Source organism: Hypanus sabinus, chromosome 4 (assembly GCF_030144855.1).
Source record: "Hypanus sabinus isolate sHypSab1 chromosome 4, sHypSab1.hap1, whole genome shotgun sequence".
NCBI lineage: Eukaryota > Metazoa > Chordata > Chondrichthyes > Myliobatiformes > Dasyatidae > Hypanus > Hypanus sabinus.
Genome location: NC_082709.1, coordinates 84,907,842 through 84,926,474, shown reverse-complemented (window position 1 = coordinate 84,926,474; position 18,633 = coordinate 84,907,842). Strand labels below are relative to the sequence as shown.

At 42.1% G+C, this 18,633-nt stretch overlaps 2 protein-coding genes across 2 annotated transcripts in view; both read left to right on the top strand.

Moving 5' to 3' along the window:
- The first annotated feature begins 17 nt into the window (after positions 1–17).
- Positions 18–11,338, top strand: LOC132392964 (tubulin alpha-1D chain-like). The gene is made up of 4 exons (XM_059967603.1): positions 18–146; positions 5,096–5,318; positions 6,691–6,839; positions 9,498–11,338. Exons 1-4 carry the CDS (start codon positions 144–146, stop codon positions 10,470–10,472), a joined length of 1,350 nt encoding a protein of 449 aa, XP_059823586.1. The 5' UTR covers positions 18–143; the 3' UTR covers positions 10,473–11,338.
- Positions 11,339–11,638: 300 nt separating this feature from the next.
- The window catches only part of LOC132392141 (tubulin alpha-1B chain-like), a gene marked incomplete at its 3' end in the record, with an annotated part of 38,468 nt that continues 31,473 nt past the window's right edge, over positions 11,639–18,633 (top strand). The window contains exon 1 of the mRNA XM_059965989.1: positions 11,639–11,647. Coding sequence (XP_059821972.1) covers positions 11,639–11,647 — 9 coding nt within the window. The remainder of the gene's footprint in view (positions 11,648–18,633) is intronic.

Here is an 18,633-nt window from a genome sequence, read left to right as displayed (position 1 = left end):
GCTTTTGACTTTCGTCCGCGGACAGCCAAGCACGTTGTGGTGACGTACGTGTTACGTACAAGCGCAAACGCGCGGTTGCGCATGAGCACTTTAGCCGTTGACTTCCGACGACTCGTGGGCGACGGACTGGGGCGAAGGCGAAGATGGTTTGTGTTACTTTTCCTTTCCAAAAATTGCATCCCCCCCCCCCAGAACCGCGGTAATGATCAGTATGGGGTCGCCGAGTGCCCGATGTTTCATCTGGAGCGCCGCTTCCGCATTTTCCTCAGAAACTCCGGCTTTCTCGCGCTCGAAACGCAGCAACCGGCGTTGAGTTTGTTGGCCAGTTATTCCGGTGGTGGGTCGGGCAAGTTCCATTTTCTCTCGGAACACGGAATTTCAGCTATATTCTGGCAGGAATTTCTCTTCCTCCTGGACTGTGACGACATCCACAATTACACAGGCGCATGTGCGAAATGTACCGCCGACCCCGCCGTGTCGGCTCGCTCTGGTCTTTGCGCATGCGTGTTGTAAGTGCTTGAGTATGAATGCTGCAGAAATTGGATTTGATTTATTATTGTCACATCTGCGGACGTACAGTGAAAAGCTGTTCATGCTGATCAGTTCATTACACAGTGCATTGTGGTAGTATAAGGAAAAATGTAATAAATGAAAGTGTAGCCTACAGGGTGCAAGCAGACAATATGCTGCAAGACCATAAACAGCTCTAATATGATGGCAAGAGTCCATCTTGTAAACTTTTTACTGTTGGAATTCTCAAGTGAGCGGTATAATCTGCAAACAGTCCACAGATCAGGATTTAAGGATACAGTGCTAGCATAGTCTCTGTTCTTCCAAGCATCTGTCTAGTTTATATATACTTATTGTAATTTATATTTTTTTCTTGGTTGTTATGACTGGGACAGGTCGTGGGGATAAGCTCCCACAACCTATTAAGTGCTCTCAGTGGAGTGTGTGTCAAATAGCTTCTGACTACTAAGTCCAGCTCCTGGCCTTCACATGTGGATTAGCCAATGAGCCTGATGGAACCGTTTCTACTGACAGGAAAAGGCAAAAGGTGGATTAGGAAAACTCCTATCTCAAACCTCCATTGCCTTGTGGCTGTACCCACTCATGCCAAAGGCTTCAGGAGTATACCCAGAGGTAATATCTGGAGATGGACTCCCTAAGGCAGTCCTATGTTGAGTTTAGTGCTGACTGGGAGCTCCTGCGATGTCAAACTGTATTGGTCTCAGCTGTTCCTTTGGATTCTTCAGATTTGTGGAGTGGAGAGCCTGCTGCAGGGCCACAGCTTGCTCTCCATATCTTATTGCCCTGGCTTGTATATTATGTAGACAACTAGAGTTCAATATCCATGGTCAAGTGAATCAATGGAGGGCTTCCTCATTTTTTTTCTTATTATGTATGGCGTTGTACTGCTGCTGCAAGCCAACAAATTTCATGACATATGCCAATGATATCAAAACTAATTCTAAAATATTTACAGAATACAGATGCTGAAATACTCTGGGTCAAGCATCATCTGTGGAAGGAATTGAACAGCTGAGATCTCGGGAGACCTGAAATGTTTTTTTCATTTTTCTTCGTGGGTCTGGTTTGGACCATTGAGCTCATCCATTGCTCTGTGCATTGCACCTTTTCAATTACTTTACTGATGCATATTTATCCCTTGCAAATATTTTCCAAATAAATCTGTTTACTGTTATGGAGTTTGCATATTTGTAATGGGACCAAATAGCTTTCTGACAAGCAGGTCTGGATGTCTGATAAGAGCATGGGCCATTCTAGCATACAGTTTGTGAAATGCTGTGATTCTATTCTGAGAGTATGTTCCCTGAGCACTGTTATTCATAACTATTTCAAAGTTCTCACAGGCAGCAATAAAACAAAGAAACACAATAGAAACCATGAGAGACCCCACACCACAAAGAGTGTCAAATATCCAATGTACGAGAAAGAACAAATCGTACAAATAGGAAAAAGTAAACATAATACACAGAACATGGACTGCATTGTACCAGAAAGTGAGTCCGCGGCCACGGAGCTAGTTCAGTGCTGTGGCAAATACCAATGGCTGTCTGCTACAGCTGCAGAGTCAGTTCAGCCCTGAGGTGAGTATAACCTCACGGAGTAGTGAGCTGGAAACTGGTTTCTGTCTTGACCTCAGCCTCAAAGTGCCTTAATCTTTCTAATCTGGCTCAGTGCTTAATTTGGCTAAAGATCATTGGTTTCCAGTGTTGGATTGAAAACCTAACTATTATGTGTGTGAGAGTGAGAGGAGGGTGGGGGGGAAATGCACTCACTTACCCCATGTCATCTCTAACAATCTATACTCTTGGCAATACTCCCTACTCAATGGATTGGCTCACCAAAAGATGAGAATTATTGATTTATACTAAGCCATACCTATATATTTTTTGTCCTCTTCCTACCTCATGCTCTTATCTTTTGTTATTTAAGTACCACTTTCTTTATCGTTTGATTTATAGGCTCGACCCTTCAGAGTGCTAAATTATAGAACAGAAGCAGCTCCTTTTGTTTACCCATCTTGTTTGGGTGCCTGCTTCCACTCAGTCATGCCAACTCTATTGCATTATCCTATTTCTGTCTCCACTTATCCTCAGTTAACTCTAAGCCATTCTTAAAATTTAACTTTGGTCAAATTTTACATTTCTAATTCTAGTATTCATTCTAATACTGGAGGGCATGCACTTAAATTGCGAAGGGGTAATTTCAAAGAAGATGTGAGAGGCAAGTTTTTTTTTTACACTGACTGGTGGGTGCCTGGAATGCACTGTCAGGGGTGGTGGTAGAGGCAGATACATTAGAGACTTGTAAGAGACGTTTAAATAGGCACATGAATGAGTGAGGAAATGGAAAGGTATGGACATTGGACATTGAGAGGAGAGTAGATAAGTTGAAAGTACATTCACTGTCCAAGTATGTGTACCATATACAACCTTGAAATTCATCTTGAAAGCAACCACAAAACAAATATGATTGAATTCGTGAAAGGTTAGCCATTTGATTAATAACTTAATTGGTTTGGCACAATATTATGAACCAAAGGGTCTGTTGTTGTGTTGTACTGTTCTATGCCATGTATAGGTTTGGTGGGGGTGGTTGGTGTGGAATGGGTGGTGTAACACAGTGAGAAGACATCTCACCCCTTTTGCTAACCTAAACATCAAAATATGGGGAATCAGAGTTATGCTTTCTGTTTGGATAAAAATGGGGAAATTTGAGAAGCCAGTGAAGAATGTTGCATGATATGCTAACATGCAGGTATAGCAAAGGATTAGGATAAATAGCATGTTTTTATTGGAAGAAGGTTTGCGTATAAGTGTAATGAAATGTTCAAGTCAAACAGAGAGAATGACCAGACTGGTTCAAGCTGATAGATGGTCCTTCCAGTAACTAACTCAAATAACCATATAGTGTAAGTTGGAAATGGATGTACAGAAAGAAATGCACAATGGAAATATAGTGGTTGTTCAGGAAGCACTTGCGTAGGGTTCTGGGTAGGTTTGTCCCATTGAGGCAGGGAAAGGATGTTAGGGTGAAGGAACCATAGTTGACAAGAGATGTGCAACATCTAATTACTAGGAAAAAAATAAGCATAGTTAAGGTTCAGGAAACAGGGCTCTTGAAAGTTACAAGGTAGCCAGGAAAGAGTTTACTCTAAGAATGGACTTAAAGCTAGAAGGAGACATGAGAAGGCCTTGGTATGTGGAAGTTTTTCTTAATCCTAAGACATTCTATATGTATGTGAAGAACAGAAGGATGACTAGAGTGAGGGTTAGAAGAGGAAATGGGTGCCAGGAGTTGAAGGAATTGGAAAAGATCCTTAAAGAATACTTGCTTCAGTATTCACCATTGAGAGGGATCTTGACAAATTGGAGGTCTGTGTAGACCAGGCTGACGTGCTAGAAAGAGGATGTGCTGGAACTTGCAGATGTATTCAGAACATTTAAGGGACTCTTAGATTGGCAGGTAGATGAAAGAAAAATTGAGGGCTCTGGGAGCTTGTCTAAGCGTGTCTTAAGTGTATCTGTCTACCACCACCCCTGGCACCCACCACTCTGTTTAAACAAAAACCTATTTTTGACGTCCTTATTTCTTCCTCTAATCTTAAAATTATGTCCCCTTGTATTTGCCATTTCTGCCCTGAGATAAAGGTGCTGTCTGTCTACTCTATGCCTCATCATCTCGTACTCCTTTATCAAGTCCTCTCTCATACTCCTTCACTCCAAGGAGAAAAGCTCAGCACCTATCCTTACAAGAAGTTGAAGTGTTGTTCCATCACACTCCTAACTTGAGTATTGATGGTGTACAGGCTTCGGGGAGCTAGGAGGTGGTTGTTGCAGGACTCCTAGCCTCTGACCTGAACACTACATGTCTACTCAAATTCAGTTTCTGGCCAGTAATGATTCTCAGGATATTGACAGCAGGAGATGGAATAGATTCAGGCTATCAACATATAGATGCGGAGATAGTAAAGTAAAATGCACATGTGAAAATATGGTCAGACAGTGTCTGCAAGCAGAGGACCCCCCCCCCCCCCCCCCCAGAGGTTTAAAGGGAAACTTGTTTCATTAGGTTTTGATTGCAGTAAACAATTAAATAGGATGAAATTTGGGTATTCTAAAGATAAGGATTATTTTTCAAAGGTTCCTTTTTATACACTCAGATTAAAATGTGGAGTTCTCTGGTGAGGCCTTTTGAAGCAGTTTAAAAGTGAATTGGGTAAGGAGAGAATTATTAAAGAAATTTCACTTGTATCTGTTTCAACACGCCTTTAAAACAGTATGCATTCTTGATCAGTGCTCTTTTTGGTCATTTTAAATCTCCTTTTCCTATCTACAGACTCTTCTGCAAGTGGAAACTAGTTTCTCATTCATAAAACATCAGAATTAATTCAATCCTCCTCACCCCAAAATCAAAACTTACCAGTTACTCATATTTCTGACAAATCATGCATGTATGTGCTTAATAAGGAACCAATAGTATGACATGCTGCTCTTGTAATGTCTGAAGTTTTGGCTTTCCGAGTTGTGTTTTGAGTTGTGTACTAATCATTTTCTTTTCCCTACAGCGTGAATGTATCTCCATCCATGTTGGCCAGGCTGGTGTCCAGATGGGCAATGCCTGCTGGGAGCTGTACTGCTTGGAGCATGGCATCCAGCCAGATGGACAAATGCCTAGTGACAAGACCATTGGAGGTGGAGACGACTCCTTCAACACCTTCTTCAGGGAGACTGGAGCAGGGAAGCATGTTCCACGAGCTGTCTTCGTTGATCTAGAACCAACTGTGATTGGTAAGCCCTGCAAGCGAAAAACATTTAAATCTGTTTATGGAGCCTCTTAGCAAAAATTCAAAGAACATTTCACCATATTATTGTTATTTGTGTGTGTTGTGGAAGAACAAAAGGAAGACTTGCTGTCCTTTTTTCTATAAAGGTGCCAGAAAAATGCCAGCAATAACTTGAAGAATCCCGCCTATCTTGTCATGTCCCACTCTCATTGGGCAAGAGGCTAAGTAGCATTCACACCAGGATCACCAGACTCAAAAACAGTTGCTTCCCCCAAGCAGTAAGGCTGATCAACACCTCCACACTTAACACCACCACTACTTAATAATTTCCTGTCAGTCAGTTTATGTACATACACTCCTGTACCTAGCATCACTTTATGTTATGTATAATCAATGTATGTATATAAACTAAAGTCAAAGTAAAATTTATTATCAGTACATACATGTCAACACATAGATTCTTTTTCTGTGGGCACACTTTGCAAATCTATAGAACAGTATGTGTGAACCAGATCAATGGACAATAAATTGCAGGTGCGGATTTAAGTAAATAGCAATAAATAACGAGCATGAAATAACAAGATAAAAAAGTCTTTAAATGAGTGTAGTTATTTCCTTTTGTTCAAGAGCCTGATGGTTAAGGGGTAGTAACTGTTCTTGAACTTAGTGGTGCAAGTCTTGAGGCACCTGCACCAAGCAGCAAGAAAGGAGCATTGTCTGGGGTTGAGGATCTTTGATAATGGATGCTGCTTTCCTACAGCAACATTTCATATAGACATGCTCAATGGTTGGGAGTGTTTTACCTTTGATGTAATGTTCTGAATCCACTATCTTTTGAAGGATTTTCCACTCAAAGGCATTGGTGTACCAAGGCATACCAAGCCATAATGCAACCAGTCAGCACACTTTTCACCTCACATCTATAGAAGTTTGCCAAGGTTTGTGATAACATGCCAAATCAAAACAGACTCCTGAGGAAGTGGAGGTGCTGTTGTGCTTCCTTTGTAATTATATGATGGTCCTGAGCAGGTCTTCTGAGATAGTGACATGCAAGAATTTAAAGTTACTGACTCTCTTCCTCGGATGATTACTGGCCTGTAGACCTCCGGTTTCCCTCTTCCGAAGTCTACAATCAGTTACTTAGTCTAATTGCCATTGAGTGAGAGGCTGTTGTTATCACACCACTCAGCCAAATTTTCAATCTCATCTTGTATGCTCATTCATCACTATCTTTAATACAGGCCACAACTACTATATTTATTGTTTTATTGTGTTTTTTTTTGTGCTGCATCAGATCTAGAGTAATAATTATTTTTATTCTCTTACACTTGTGTACTGAAAATGACATGAGTCTGGAATCTCATTCTGCATTCTAGATGAGGTTCGCAGTGGTACCTATCGGCAGCTGTTCCATCCTGAGCAGCTCATCTGTGGGAAGGAGGATGCTGCAAACAATTATGCCCGTGGACACTACACCACTGGCAAGGAGCTGATCGACTTGGTCCTGGACAAACTCCGTAAGCTGGTAGGATTCTTCCATTACAATTTATAAAATAAGGGGAGCTAACAGTAATTTGTTCATTCGTTTAATGGAATATGATCATTAGCACATTACTCATGTATGATCTATTTTCATATATTTTATTAGAGGACCTGATGGTGCATTCGACTATGATGACGGCTTCAGCGATTTTCCCTTCACATCCGAAAACCTGTGTTTCAATCCTGAACAGGGAGTGGATAACTAAAAGATCACATCTCCTTGATGCTCGTTAAGTCACAAGTGAAATGCCTTCTTATAGTTTCCAAACTAGCTTCTGGTAAACATCTGTCCACAGCTCTTAAGGTACCCCTGTCTTTGGTGGTTTGAGGGTGTGGATCATTGAATTGGCACCTAAAAATACACAAAATTACAGTGGTCCCAGATAAGAGCTAGAAGAAAATATAAACTTTTATTAAGTTAGTAGAGCATTTAAGTGGCCATAAAGAATGAGATTCCAGTGCTCATTCTGCTGATTATTTAAATTCAGATTTAGATTAATACGCACAAAATGCTGGAGAAACTCAGCAGGTTAGGCAGCATCTATGGAGAGAAATAAACATTTGACATTTCAGGCTGAGACTTCATCAGGACTGGAAAGGAAGGGGGAAGAAGAAAGAAAAGGAAGGTGGGGAGGATAGGTGGATGAAGCAAGAAGCTGGGTGGGGGTGGGTGGAAGAGGTAGGGCTGATGAAGGAATCTGATAGGAGAGAAGGGAAGGAGGGGCACAGAAGGAGGTAATGGGCAGGTGAGGAGAAAAAAGGGATTAAGAGGGAAGCCAGAAAGGGGAAATGAAAAAAGAGCAGGGCGGGGAGAAGAAATTACCATAAGTAAAAAAAAAATCAATGTTCATGCTGTCTGGTTGGAGGCTACCCTGACCAAATATGAGGTGTTGATCTTCCAACCCGAGAGTAGTCTCTTTGTGACAGTAGTGAAAGCCATGGACCAACATATTGGAATGGGAAGTAGAATTAAAATGGATGGCCACTGGTCTTCATTTTCATTTATTTATCACATGTATATCAAAGCATGTTCAACACAGCACAAGCAGCAACAACAGAACAGCAGCAGCAAAATAACCCCCTTGCCTCTCTCCCTGTACACTAACATGCACACACACAGCCTTCCAACCCCAGGACGGGTAGTGTCCAGCCTGCAGTTTGACTTTCAGGCATTCAGTGTTTGAATTCCCCGGTGTGGACTCTCAGACCCAGGGCTTTGGCCTTGGTAAATTAGCAGAAGTTATTTCATAGTGTTATATTTGACAGCAACTGACAGGATGACTAAAATTCCAATAGCATTTGAAGCCATCTGGGACATTTAAACTCATGAATTATAATATTCAGATTGTGAAGACCCTAAGACATAGGAGTGGAATTAGGCCATTCGGCTCATTGAGACTGCTCTGTCATTCCATCATGGCTGATTTATTATTCCTCTCAACCCTATTCCCTTGACCTCTCCTCATAACCTTTGACTAATTACTAATTAAAATCCTTAATACTAAAAGGTACTAATAAAGAACCAATGTCTATGTTAAATATACCCGTTGACTTGTCCTCCACAGCCTCTATGGCAAGGGAAGAAGCTCAGTGGAATACAAAGTCCAAGGAAGCTTATTACAGAAATAAAGGCTGACAAGGAATTAGTTTATGCTTTACTGATTGTTACTCAAGTAATAACTCATTTAGTCAGGCTTTAGTTTTCGTTAGATAACTGAAAGGTTGTCTGAAAAATGGCAGATGGAATTTAATGTGTGAGGTGTTGCACTTTAGGAGGACAATTGAGGGTAGAACTTGTACAGGGAGTGGTAGACCACAGTGTGTGGTAGAACCAAAGGACTGGTGAACATGGATCCATAATTCCTTGCACGAGGCATTGCAGGTAGATGGGTCTTAAAAAGAACTATTGGCACATTGGCCTTCATAAATCAAGGTATTCACAGGAGTTGGATTAAGGGTTAACTTTATTTGCCATATACATGTAGATGTATTAGGAATTTTCTGTGGTGTGTTGCTGTGAAATTCAACAAAGAACCAAGCTTTCAACAATTAGGAAGAATTGAGATGTTACGTTGAAGTTGTAAAAGATGTTGGTGAGACCAAATTTGGAGTATTGTATGCAGTTCTACCTACAAAATTTACAATCATGTTGCTGGAACTTGTTGATCTTAAGTTATAGGGAAGAGTTGAGTAAATCAGGACTTTATTCCCTGGAGTGTAGGAGAATAGAGGTAGACAAAATAATCAGGAGTATAGATAAGGTTAATGCAAGCAGTTTTTCCCGAGGTTGGGTGAGATTAGAACTGGTGGTCATGGGTTAAGGATGCAAGGCAACATGTTTAAGGGGAACATGAGGGAGAACTTAACTCAATAGGGTAGTGTGAATGTGGAACAAGCTGCTAGTGGAAGTGATAAATGGGTCTTTGATGGCAGCATTTAAGAGTGGTTTGGATAAGATCATGAATGGGAGGGCTGTGGTCCAGGTGTAGGTTGATGGAATTTGGCAGGGTTCGGCATGGACAAGATGGACTGTTTCTATGCTGTACTGTTCTATGATACTGGAGAAAATTGAGATTTTTCTGCCTTCTATCAATAATTTGTAGCTGCATCATAATATGTTTCCTTTCTACTCTCATCACAGGCTGATCAGTGCACAGGGCTCCAGGGATTCCTCGTCTTCCACAGTTTTGGTGGAGGCACTGGCTCTGGTTTCACCTCTCTGCTGATGGAACGTCTGTCTGTGGATTATGGCAAAAAATCCAAGCTAGAGTTTGCCATCTACCCAGCTCCTCAGATCTCCACCGCAGTGGTTGAACCCTACAACTCTATCCTGACCACCCACACCACCTTAGAGCATTCAGACTGCGCCTTCATGGTGGACAATGAGGCCATCTATGACATCTGCCGGAGAAACCTGGACATAGAGCGCCCAAGTTACACCAATCTGAATCGCCTCATTGGTCAAATTGTGTCCTCCATTACAGTATCCTTGCGCTTTGACGGTGCCCTGAATGTTGATCTGACAGAGTTCCAGACCAATTTAGTCCCGTACCCACGTATCCACTTCCCTCTGGCTACCTATGCCCCTGTGATCTCGGCTGAGAAGGCTTACCATGAACAACTGTCTGTGGCTGAGATCACCAATGCCTGCTTTGAGCCAGCAAACCAGATGGTGAAGTGTGATCCTCGCCATGGCAAGTACATGGCTTGTTGTCTGCTTTACCGGGGTGACGTGGTGCCAAAAGATGTCAATGTTGCCATTGGTGCCATCAAAACCAAACGTAGCATCCAGTTTGTTGACTGGTGCCCCACTGGTTTCAAGGTTGGCATCAACTACCAGCCTCCTACTGTGGTGCCTGGCGGTGACCTGGCCAAGGTGCAGCGTGCAGTCTGTATGCTGAGCAACACCACCGCTATTGCTGAAGCCTGGGCTCGCCTTGACCACAAGTTTGACCTGATGTATGCCAAGCGCGCATTTGTGCATTGGTATGTGGGGGAAGGGATGGAGGAGGGGGAGTTCTCCGAGGCCCGGGAAGACATGGCAGCATTAGAGAAGGATTATGAAGAGGTTGGTGCAGATACTATTGACGACCAGGGTGAAGAGGAAGAATATTAGGTGATCAAAAACCATCCCTAATTATTGATTGAGGATAATTTGCAGATTAGATTCATTCCAAGCGGGGAAATTGATTTCCAGTATTTTTTTTCTGTCAATTGGAAATTGTACTCATCCTGTTAAGCTAATGTTGCTTTTAATTCTGCTGAATGTTGCAATTATGAGAATACATAAAAAAAAAATTTTGAGCTGAGTAGACAAACAGTAAGCATTTGTATATCAAAGGATTATTAACCATGTATGTATTAACTATAACACAATACAGCTGTATACCATAAAAGGTGGATGTAAATGTTGTAATTTAATCCATACACTTCAATGATTTGACATTTGAATTACCCAATCTAATCATCTCACATGCAAAAACGTACCAGTGGAGGTAATTCAATGTGATTATTCCAACTGTTTATTGTTCCATGTACACGGAGCAAGCACAATAATAGAGTAGTATGACTAAGTGTTTTTACTGAATCATATTAGTAACTACACGCTGGACAACTTCATGTGGAAGCAACCAACCAGGCGCACTGCGATGAAATACAAGTGTACTCAAAAAAGAGAGTGAGAACTCTGCGTATAGGCAGCCTAAACAATTTAATGATTGATTGATCTGATACAGTTCACTTATGATGACTGAATTGCACTCCATTTTCACTACCAACACCACCACATAGCCAGGCAACACAGCTAACAGTAACTGGTTGATGTAATTAATCTAAAGTATATTTGAGATTATTTATGATGCTAATAGGAAATTGAGAACAGGTGTATTCAGAATAGAAATGCCTCATTATAGGAAGGATGTAGAAGCTTTAGATGGGGTGCAAGGGAGATTTACCAGGATGTTGGCTGGACTAGAGAGCAATCATAGCACAAAAACAGTCTCTTCAGCCCATGCTAAAGTAAATCAAGTACAAAACTAACTTGAAAATGAAAGGCTGAGAATGGTGGTGAAGAGTTTATTTTCTCATTGGAAGTCTGTGACCAGCTTTAGGAGGATAGGTTTAGCAAGTTAGGGCTTTTTAGAGTGAAGGAGGATGAAAGGTGACCTGATAGATGTGTACAAGATGATAAGAGGCAAAGATTGAGTGGACAGAGACTTTTTCCTCAGGGTGGATATGGCTGATGAGGGGCATCCTTTATAAAATGGAGGAAAGTATAGGGGTATGTCAAAGGTAAGATGTTTTACAGATAGTGGTGGGTGGGTGAAATACCCTGCTAGGGGTCATGGTAAAGGCAGATACATTCAGAACATCTAGGGTTAGAGTAGGTTAAAGGATTGGTACAGCTTCATAGATGGAAGGACCTGTACTGTTCTATATTCTTCAAGAAAGTTTCAGTTCAATGAATAATGTCTTTTAATATTACCCTGCAGTATAATTGGAGTGGAGTAATTGCAAAGGGCCCACTTCAACAGAGGAACTGCTTGAGACAATCTCTGTGGACTTCTCTGATCTAGAGCACAGCATTAGTGTAAAATGGTCAAGGATCAAATTTATTCACAGTATGTTACATGTATTAGGAATTCACTCTAGTGAGTGTAAGAATAAAAAATAAGTTTAAAATATTGATATAGAATAAAATCTGCATAAATACATATACCAACATATGTGTACATGTAAACAGTATTATTAAAAAGTGGCTTAAAAGTGTTTACAGTTCAGTGCAGTGACTGAGATAATGGATAAAAGAGGTGGGGGAGGAGCTAACTGGAATGGTTGATCAGAAGAAATTTGAGATGGTGTGACTTTTTTTTCGTTGATAGCCTTACAATAACTTGGAAATGACAATTTGCTGGGTGGGTAGTGTCCACAATGATTTTTTTCCTGCCCCTTTGTCCTGGTCTGCAGATAATGACCTGTGGTGACCTGACACCTGAAATGGTGTGTCTGACAGTGCCAATGCTTCCAACTTGAACTGTTTTGAAATAATTCACCATTCTTAATATTTATGTTTAGAACAGTGTTTCAATAGACTACTAGTTAAATTCAACATGTGTTTAATTTCCACTGAATCTCTTTAAAGTTAGGGCACCATGGTAGCATAGCAGGTTAGCGCAACACTACAACAGCTTGCAGGGGGGAGGGGGGGGATTGAAGTTTGGAGTTCAAATCCGGCACTGTAAGAATTTTGTATGGCCTTCCTGTAAGTGTGGGTTTCCTCTGGGACCTCTGGTTTCCTCCCACAGTCCCCAGATGTACCAGTTAGTAAGTTAATTGGTCATCGTAAATTGTCCTGTGATTAGGCTAGGGTTAAATAGGTGGGTTGCTGGAAGGTGCACCAGAAGGGCCTGTTTGGTGCTGAATCCCTAAATAAAAATAAATAAATGGCTGTGGACCTGTAGAACTTACAGTAGCCACTTGAGGTCACTGCACAGTTTCGGAAAAACCGAAAAGTTGTAGACTCAGCCAGCCCCGTCATGACTCGGCCCTCCCCAGCATCAAGGACAACTTCAAAAGATGATCCCTCCAGAAGGTGGCATCCATCATTAAAGACCCCCAACATCCAGGACATGCCATCGAGGAGGAGATATCAAAGACTGAAGGCACTCAAGTTCTTCCCCCGCAATTAGATTTCTGAATGGATAATGAACCCATGATCACTATCTCGCTATTTGCTCTCTTTTTGCACTATTAAATTTGTGCATATGTATACTTGTTGAAATTAACAAGATTTAAAATTTTATGTATTGGAATGTACTGCTGCAACAGAACAACATATTTCATGACATATGTCCAGTAATACTAATTCTGATCCAGAGGAGAACACACAAAATGCTGGAGGAACTATACATCTTGTATTCCTCCCCTCACCACCCTGTCTCCTCCTTATGTTGGCTTCTACACCCTTTTGACTTGGCCTGAAACATTGACAGTTTATTCCTCTCTAGATTATTGTTTATTGCCCTCATTTGTCTCATGGTAATTAGACTATTGAACTAGTATCCTAGTATGATAAGATGGGCTCTTGATCTCACAGTCTACCTTGTTATGATGTCATGGAATTAGGTTCACTGTCGGCAAAGCCTCAAACTCAAAAGGAGATTTTTAACCCTATTTGATATAGGTACTCTCACTATAGGGAGGTTATGCTGTGTTGTTTAATCAAGAATATTTTATTTTTCAATGATACATTTAAATTTAGACAAATAGTTCTTAACTCATGTTTAAAACTCTAAGGATTTCTGACTTGTAAAATACTTCCATATTACAAAAGATGTATAAACTACAAAGGATTTCCAAACAGGTATGATTCTTACAAACAAAAAGAACATACCAACGAATTGTAGTTAACAAGATGTTTCTCACAGAAACTGAAGGTTGAGGAATGAACTCTGTTCTTTCTGTTATGCCATCTTTCTGTCCTTGTCATTCATAGCAATCTCCAATGCTTTCTAACATTTATACTGTCTCTCTATTAGTTGCCAGATAGTATCTGCAGGTGATGTTTTGCAGACACCGTTGCTGGGATAAAGTAATTCACACAAACGGTTTAAAAGCCTCTGGGGACAAAGATCTCAAACATCCGAAATTGATTCTGTGAGGGCTGAGTCTGAGTACACAAATATCTCAACTATTGAGTGATTGACTGTGTTAAGTGTTAAGTGACAAAATCAGCCTGGACTGCAAGATTCCATGAACTCTGTCAAAATGGTGCAAGTAATTTAACCAGTGTTGTCTGGTTTGATGCAGGCCAACTAACAAAACTCCACTGTCATATGTTGATTAAACATGGGCCTAAACGATCTCACTGTTTACTTGTTTACAAGAAACTGACCGTCTGGGGGGTCTTGGCCTGAAATGTCGACTGTAATTTTTCCATTGATATTACTTGGCCTGCTGAGTTTCTCCAGCATTTTGTATGTGTTGCTTGGATTTCAGCATCTGCAGATTTTCTCGTTTGTGAAAGAATGTTAGAAGTTTAACTTTGTCACAAACAAGTCAGAAAGCTGAGATTAGCAATAAGCCTCCTGGGCCCTGGAAAGTGAATATTGATTGCAATAACCTTCCACCCTATAGGCTGCCGGCACTCTACTGTATCAGTAACTGTAACATTTTGTGCTGCATTATTGTTTTCCCTTGTAATGCCTCAATGCAGCATGTAATGGATTGATCTGTTTGAACAGTATGCAAGACAAGTATTTCACTGTATCTCCAATACCAATAACTTGCTGGACTAAGAGGAGTTATGGAGGCTGGTATACATCATAGACAAGGACAACAATGTTATAGAATCATAGAGTGCTATATCAGAGAACCAGGCCCTTTGGCCCATCTAGTCTGTGCTGAACTATTCTGCCCAGTCCCATTAACATGCACCTGGACCATAGCCCTACATTCCTCTCCCAATCATGTACTTATCCAAACTTCTCAAAAGAATCAGCCATGATTGAATGGTAGGGCAGACTTGATGAGCCAAATGGCCTAATTCTTCTATGTCTAAATGTTGCAAATGATTGTGCATCCACTATTCCTGCATTTTTAGTCTTAAGATGTAAATTTTGTAAATAATCAAAATTTTGTAAATATGTTACACAGAGTTAGTGCCACTATCTCAAGTCTGAAAGTCAAGGTTGCTTGCTGGATGAGCCAGAGCTGTATAAGATTCTTATTTTGGTTGTGTTTAAGTCCTAGTGCAGGATTCCGTAAAGGATAGCTTATAGGTTGAGTTGGTGGTAAGGAAGGAAAATGCAATTTTTAGCATTTATTTCAAGAGGACAAGAATATAAAAGCAAGGATGTAATGCTGAGTACAATGGTCAGACCACATTTGGAGAATTGTGAGCAGTGTGGGCCCTATATCTAAGAAAGGATGTGCTGGAATTAGAGAGGATCCAGAGGAAGTTTACAAAATGATCTTGGAATGAAAAGATTAATACATGAGGAGCATTTGATGGCTCTGGAACTGTGCTTGCTGAACTTTTGAAGAATGAGGGGAGGATCTCTTTGAAGCCTATTGAATATTGAAAGGCCTTGATAGAGTGGACACAGAGAGGCTGTTTCCGATAGTGGGGGAGTCTAGGGCCAGAGGGCACAGCCTCAGGATACAAGGACATCCCATTAGAACAGGGATGAAGAGGAATTTCTTTAGAACGAGGTGGTGAATCTCTGGAATTCACTTCCACAGACAGCAGTGGAGGCAAAATCATTGTAAAGTGGATGTTGATAGATTCCTGATTAGTAGGGATGTCAAAATATATGGGAAGCAGGCAGAAGAATGGGGTTGAACGTGTTAATAAATCAGCTATGATGGAATTGTGGAGCGGGCTTGATGAGCCGAATAGCCTAATTCTGCTCCAATGTCTGAAGTTCTAACCCAGTGGATCCCAACCTGGGGTCCACAGACCCCTGGATTAATGGTAGGTGTACATGGCAATTAAAAAAAAGAGGTTGGGAACCGGACAGAGTACCTGACCAAGTACTGAAGACCTGTGCCAACCAAATAGCCGGTGTATTCACGGATATCTTCAATCTCTCACTCCGGTTGTGTGTGGTTCCCAACTGCTTCAAGCAGACTTCAATCATACTGGTGCCCAAGAAGAGTGTGGTAACCTGTTGCCCAGTGGCACCTACATCCACAGTGGTGAAGTGCTTTGAGAGACTGGTGTTGAAGCATACCAGCTCCTGTCTGAATAGCAGCTTGGATCCTCTCCAATTCACCTGCTGAAGCCACAGGTCTACAGCAGATGCTATCTCATTAGCTCTTCACACAACTCTGGAACACCTGGACAGCAAAGATGCATACATCAGGATGCTCTTTATCGATATAGTTCAACACTTAACATCATCATCCCCTCAAAATTAATCAGTAAACTCCAAGACTTGGGCCTGAAAACCCCCTTGTGCAGTTGAACCCTGGATTTCTTCACTTGTAGACCGGTCAGTTTGAATTGGCAAAAATATTTCCTCCACAATCTTGATCTTGATCAGTACAGGAGCACCACAGGAATGTGTATTTAACCCCCTGCTCTACTTGCTTTACACCAATGACAGTGTGGCTAAGTACAGCTCCAACACCATATACAAGTTTGCTGATGGCATCCCTGTTGTGGGCTTTATCAAAGGTGGTGGTGAATCAGCAAACAGGAGGGAGAATGAAAACCTAGCTGACTAGTGTAATAACAACAACTTATCACTCAGTGTCAGCCTTGATTGTAGACCAGGAGAGGGGAAACAAAGGTTGATGAGTCAATAATCATCAGAGGTGGAGAGGATCAGTAACTTCTCACCTTCTCAGTGGACCTGTCCTGGACCCTTCATGTAAATATTATTGTGAAGAATAATATTAGCAGGGTGTATGGAGTGTCAGGAAGGGGTAGCGCTTCTGGTGGGGGAACATGTCACATTCTTTTCAGGCGGTGTGTCCACCTCTGGTTCCCACCTGGCACTCGGCTCTCACTTGTGGCTCCCTGTAGTTGTTTGCATGTGTTACGAAATTCCCGTAACTGGATCACTTACCAGCAAAGATAGAGAGGTCCGTTGAAGTCTGATGGTACTATTTTTAGAAGTCTTTATTTATAAAGGGGCACAAAATACGATTAATACAGACATTCAGATAATATACGTCGTCAATACTCAACCTAAAAAACGCGGGTATAATAATAATCATCAATTAAGCAATAGCTCTATCGTTTGTCTAGGCAGGGGATATTGTATTGTCCAATGGAAAGATAAAAGTCACTGTCCTTTCAAGCTGCAGCTCTGTGGGTTTAAGAGAGAGACAGTTTGAAACTGTCCTGGGTCTTTTATGAGGCCAATCCGTTGAGTCGGGGGGAGTTGGTTCCCCATTGTTAGTTCCAAGTCGTTTTCCGTGGTACCAGCCACCAGCCCCCAGGCAAGGGAGCCGAACGCACGTGGCTTCCTTCAAATGGCTTCCCGCTATTACGGGATCGCAAGCGTTTCTTCTGGTGTGTCTGAAGGGGTTGTTCCCCCAGACCCTCTTTTATTCTTCCTCACGGGGTCTCAGATGTCAATCAGTTCGGGATGATGCAATCCCTCTCTCAACCAGCCCACTTTGCCCGAGGGCTTGCACTAGCATAGTCCCCAATCCACAAACGTTGTCTCCAGGAGACAATGGCCAGGTCTCTCTCTCTCATTTCCTGGGTCCTCTGACCCAACCCAATAATGCTCTTGCGATTCTCACAAAGGAAGGGGCTACCCCGCACCCTTCGGCCCCTCAGAGCTGTGGTACATTCATAACACATGCGACAGTGGCCACACCCCAGGCAACGGCCTCGACAAGCCAGCTAAACCAGGTGAGGGTAGCTGACAGGTCTCAAACCCTTGGTGAGATAGGGAGTTGTCTATCCCGGCATGTGAAGACAGACTCCGGCGGATTGAGCAGACAAGACCAATGGAAGGTCCAACGGTCAAGAAGGCAGTCTCTGCAAGTGTCATGGAATACATAGAGCATGACAAGACACAGCAGATGTCCTGGTCATCCACTGCACCTGGTCCCATCTCCAGCCGCCTTGAATCTTGTCTTGCCACTGGATCCAGATGGGAATTGGGAAGAGAGAGTGAGGCTGACACTGCACAACTCTCCTTCACTTAAGTCCAAATCAAGCACTAGTCTTGACACCATCAAAAAGCTGGCTGGTGGTGTAGTGGCATCAGCACTGGACTTCGGGGTGAGAGGTCCCGAGTTCGAATCCGGCCGGCTCCTGTTCACACTCTCCATCCGTGCTGGGTTGAGCGTCGTGCTAGCAATTCGACCTCATAAACAAAAAAGGTGTCGAGGTCTTCATTGATGACGATGGATGAACCTTATTGTGAAGAAAGCACAACAGTGCCTCTACTTCCTCTGGAGTCTGCAGAGGAAGTCGGCATGTCATCAAAAACTCTGACAAACTTCAATAGACGTGTGGTGGAAAGTGTGCTGACTGGCAGCATTATGGCATTGGTATGGGAACACCAATGCCTTTGAGCAGAAAATCCTATAAAAGATAGTGGATTCGGCCCAGTACATTACAGGTAAAAGCCTCCAAACCATTGAGCTCATCTGCATGAAACATTGAAGTAGAAAAGTAGCATCCATCATCAAAAATTCTCACCACCCACGCCATGCTCTTTTCTTGTTGCTGCCATCAAGTGCCTCAGGACTCACACCACCAGGTTATTACTACTACTACGTCGACTCAAGCCTAGGGGATCTGCGTTGGG

What these genes read in the sequence shown, in the direction of transcription:
- LOC132392964 (XM_059967603.1), top strand. An exon ending in TCTAGAACCAACTGTGATTG is followed by an intron (nt 5,319 to 6,690) that starts GTAAGCCCTGCA and finishes TCTGCATTCTAG; the next exon opens with ATGAGGTTCGCAGTGGTACC. An exon ending in TGGACAAACTCCGTAAGCTG is followed by an intron (nt 6,840 to 9,497) that starts GTAGGATTCTTC and finishes CTCTCATCACAG; the next exon opens with GCTGATCAGTGCACAGGGCT.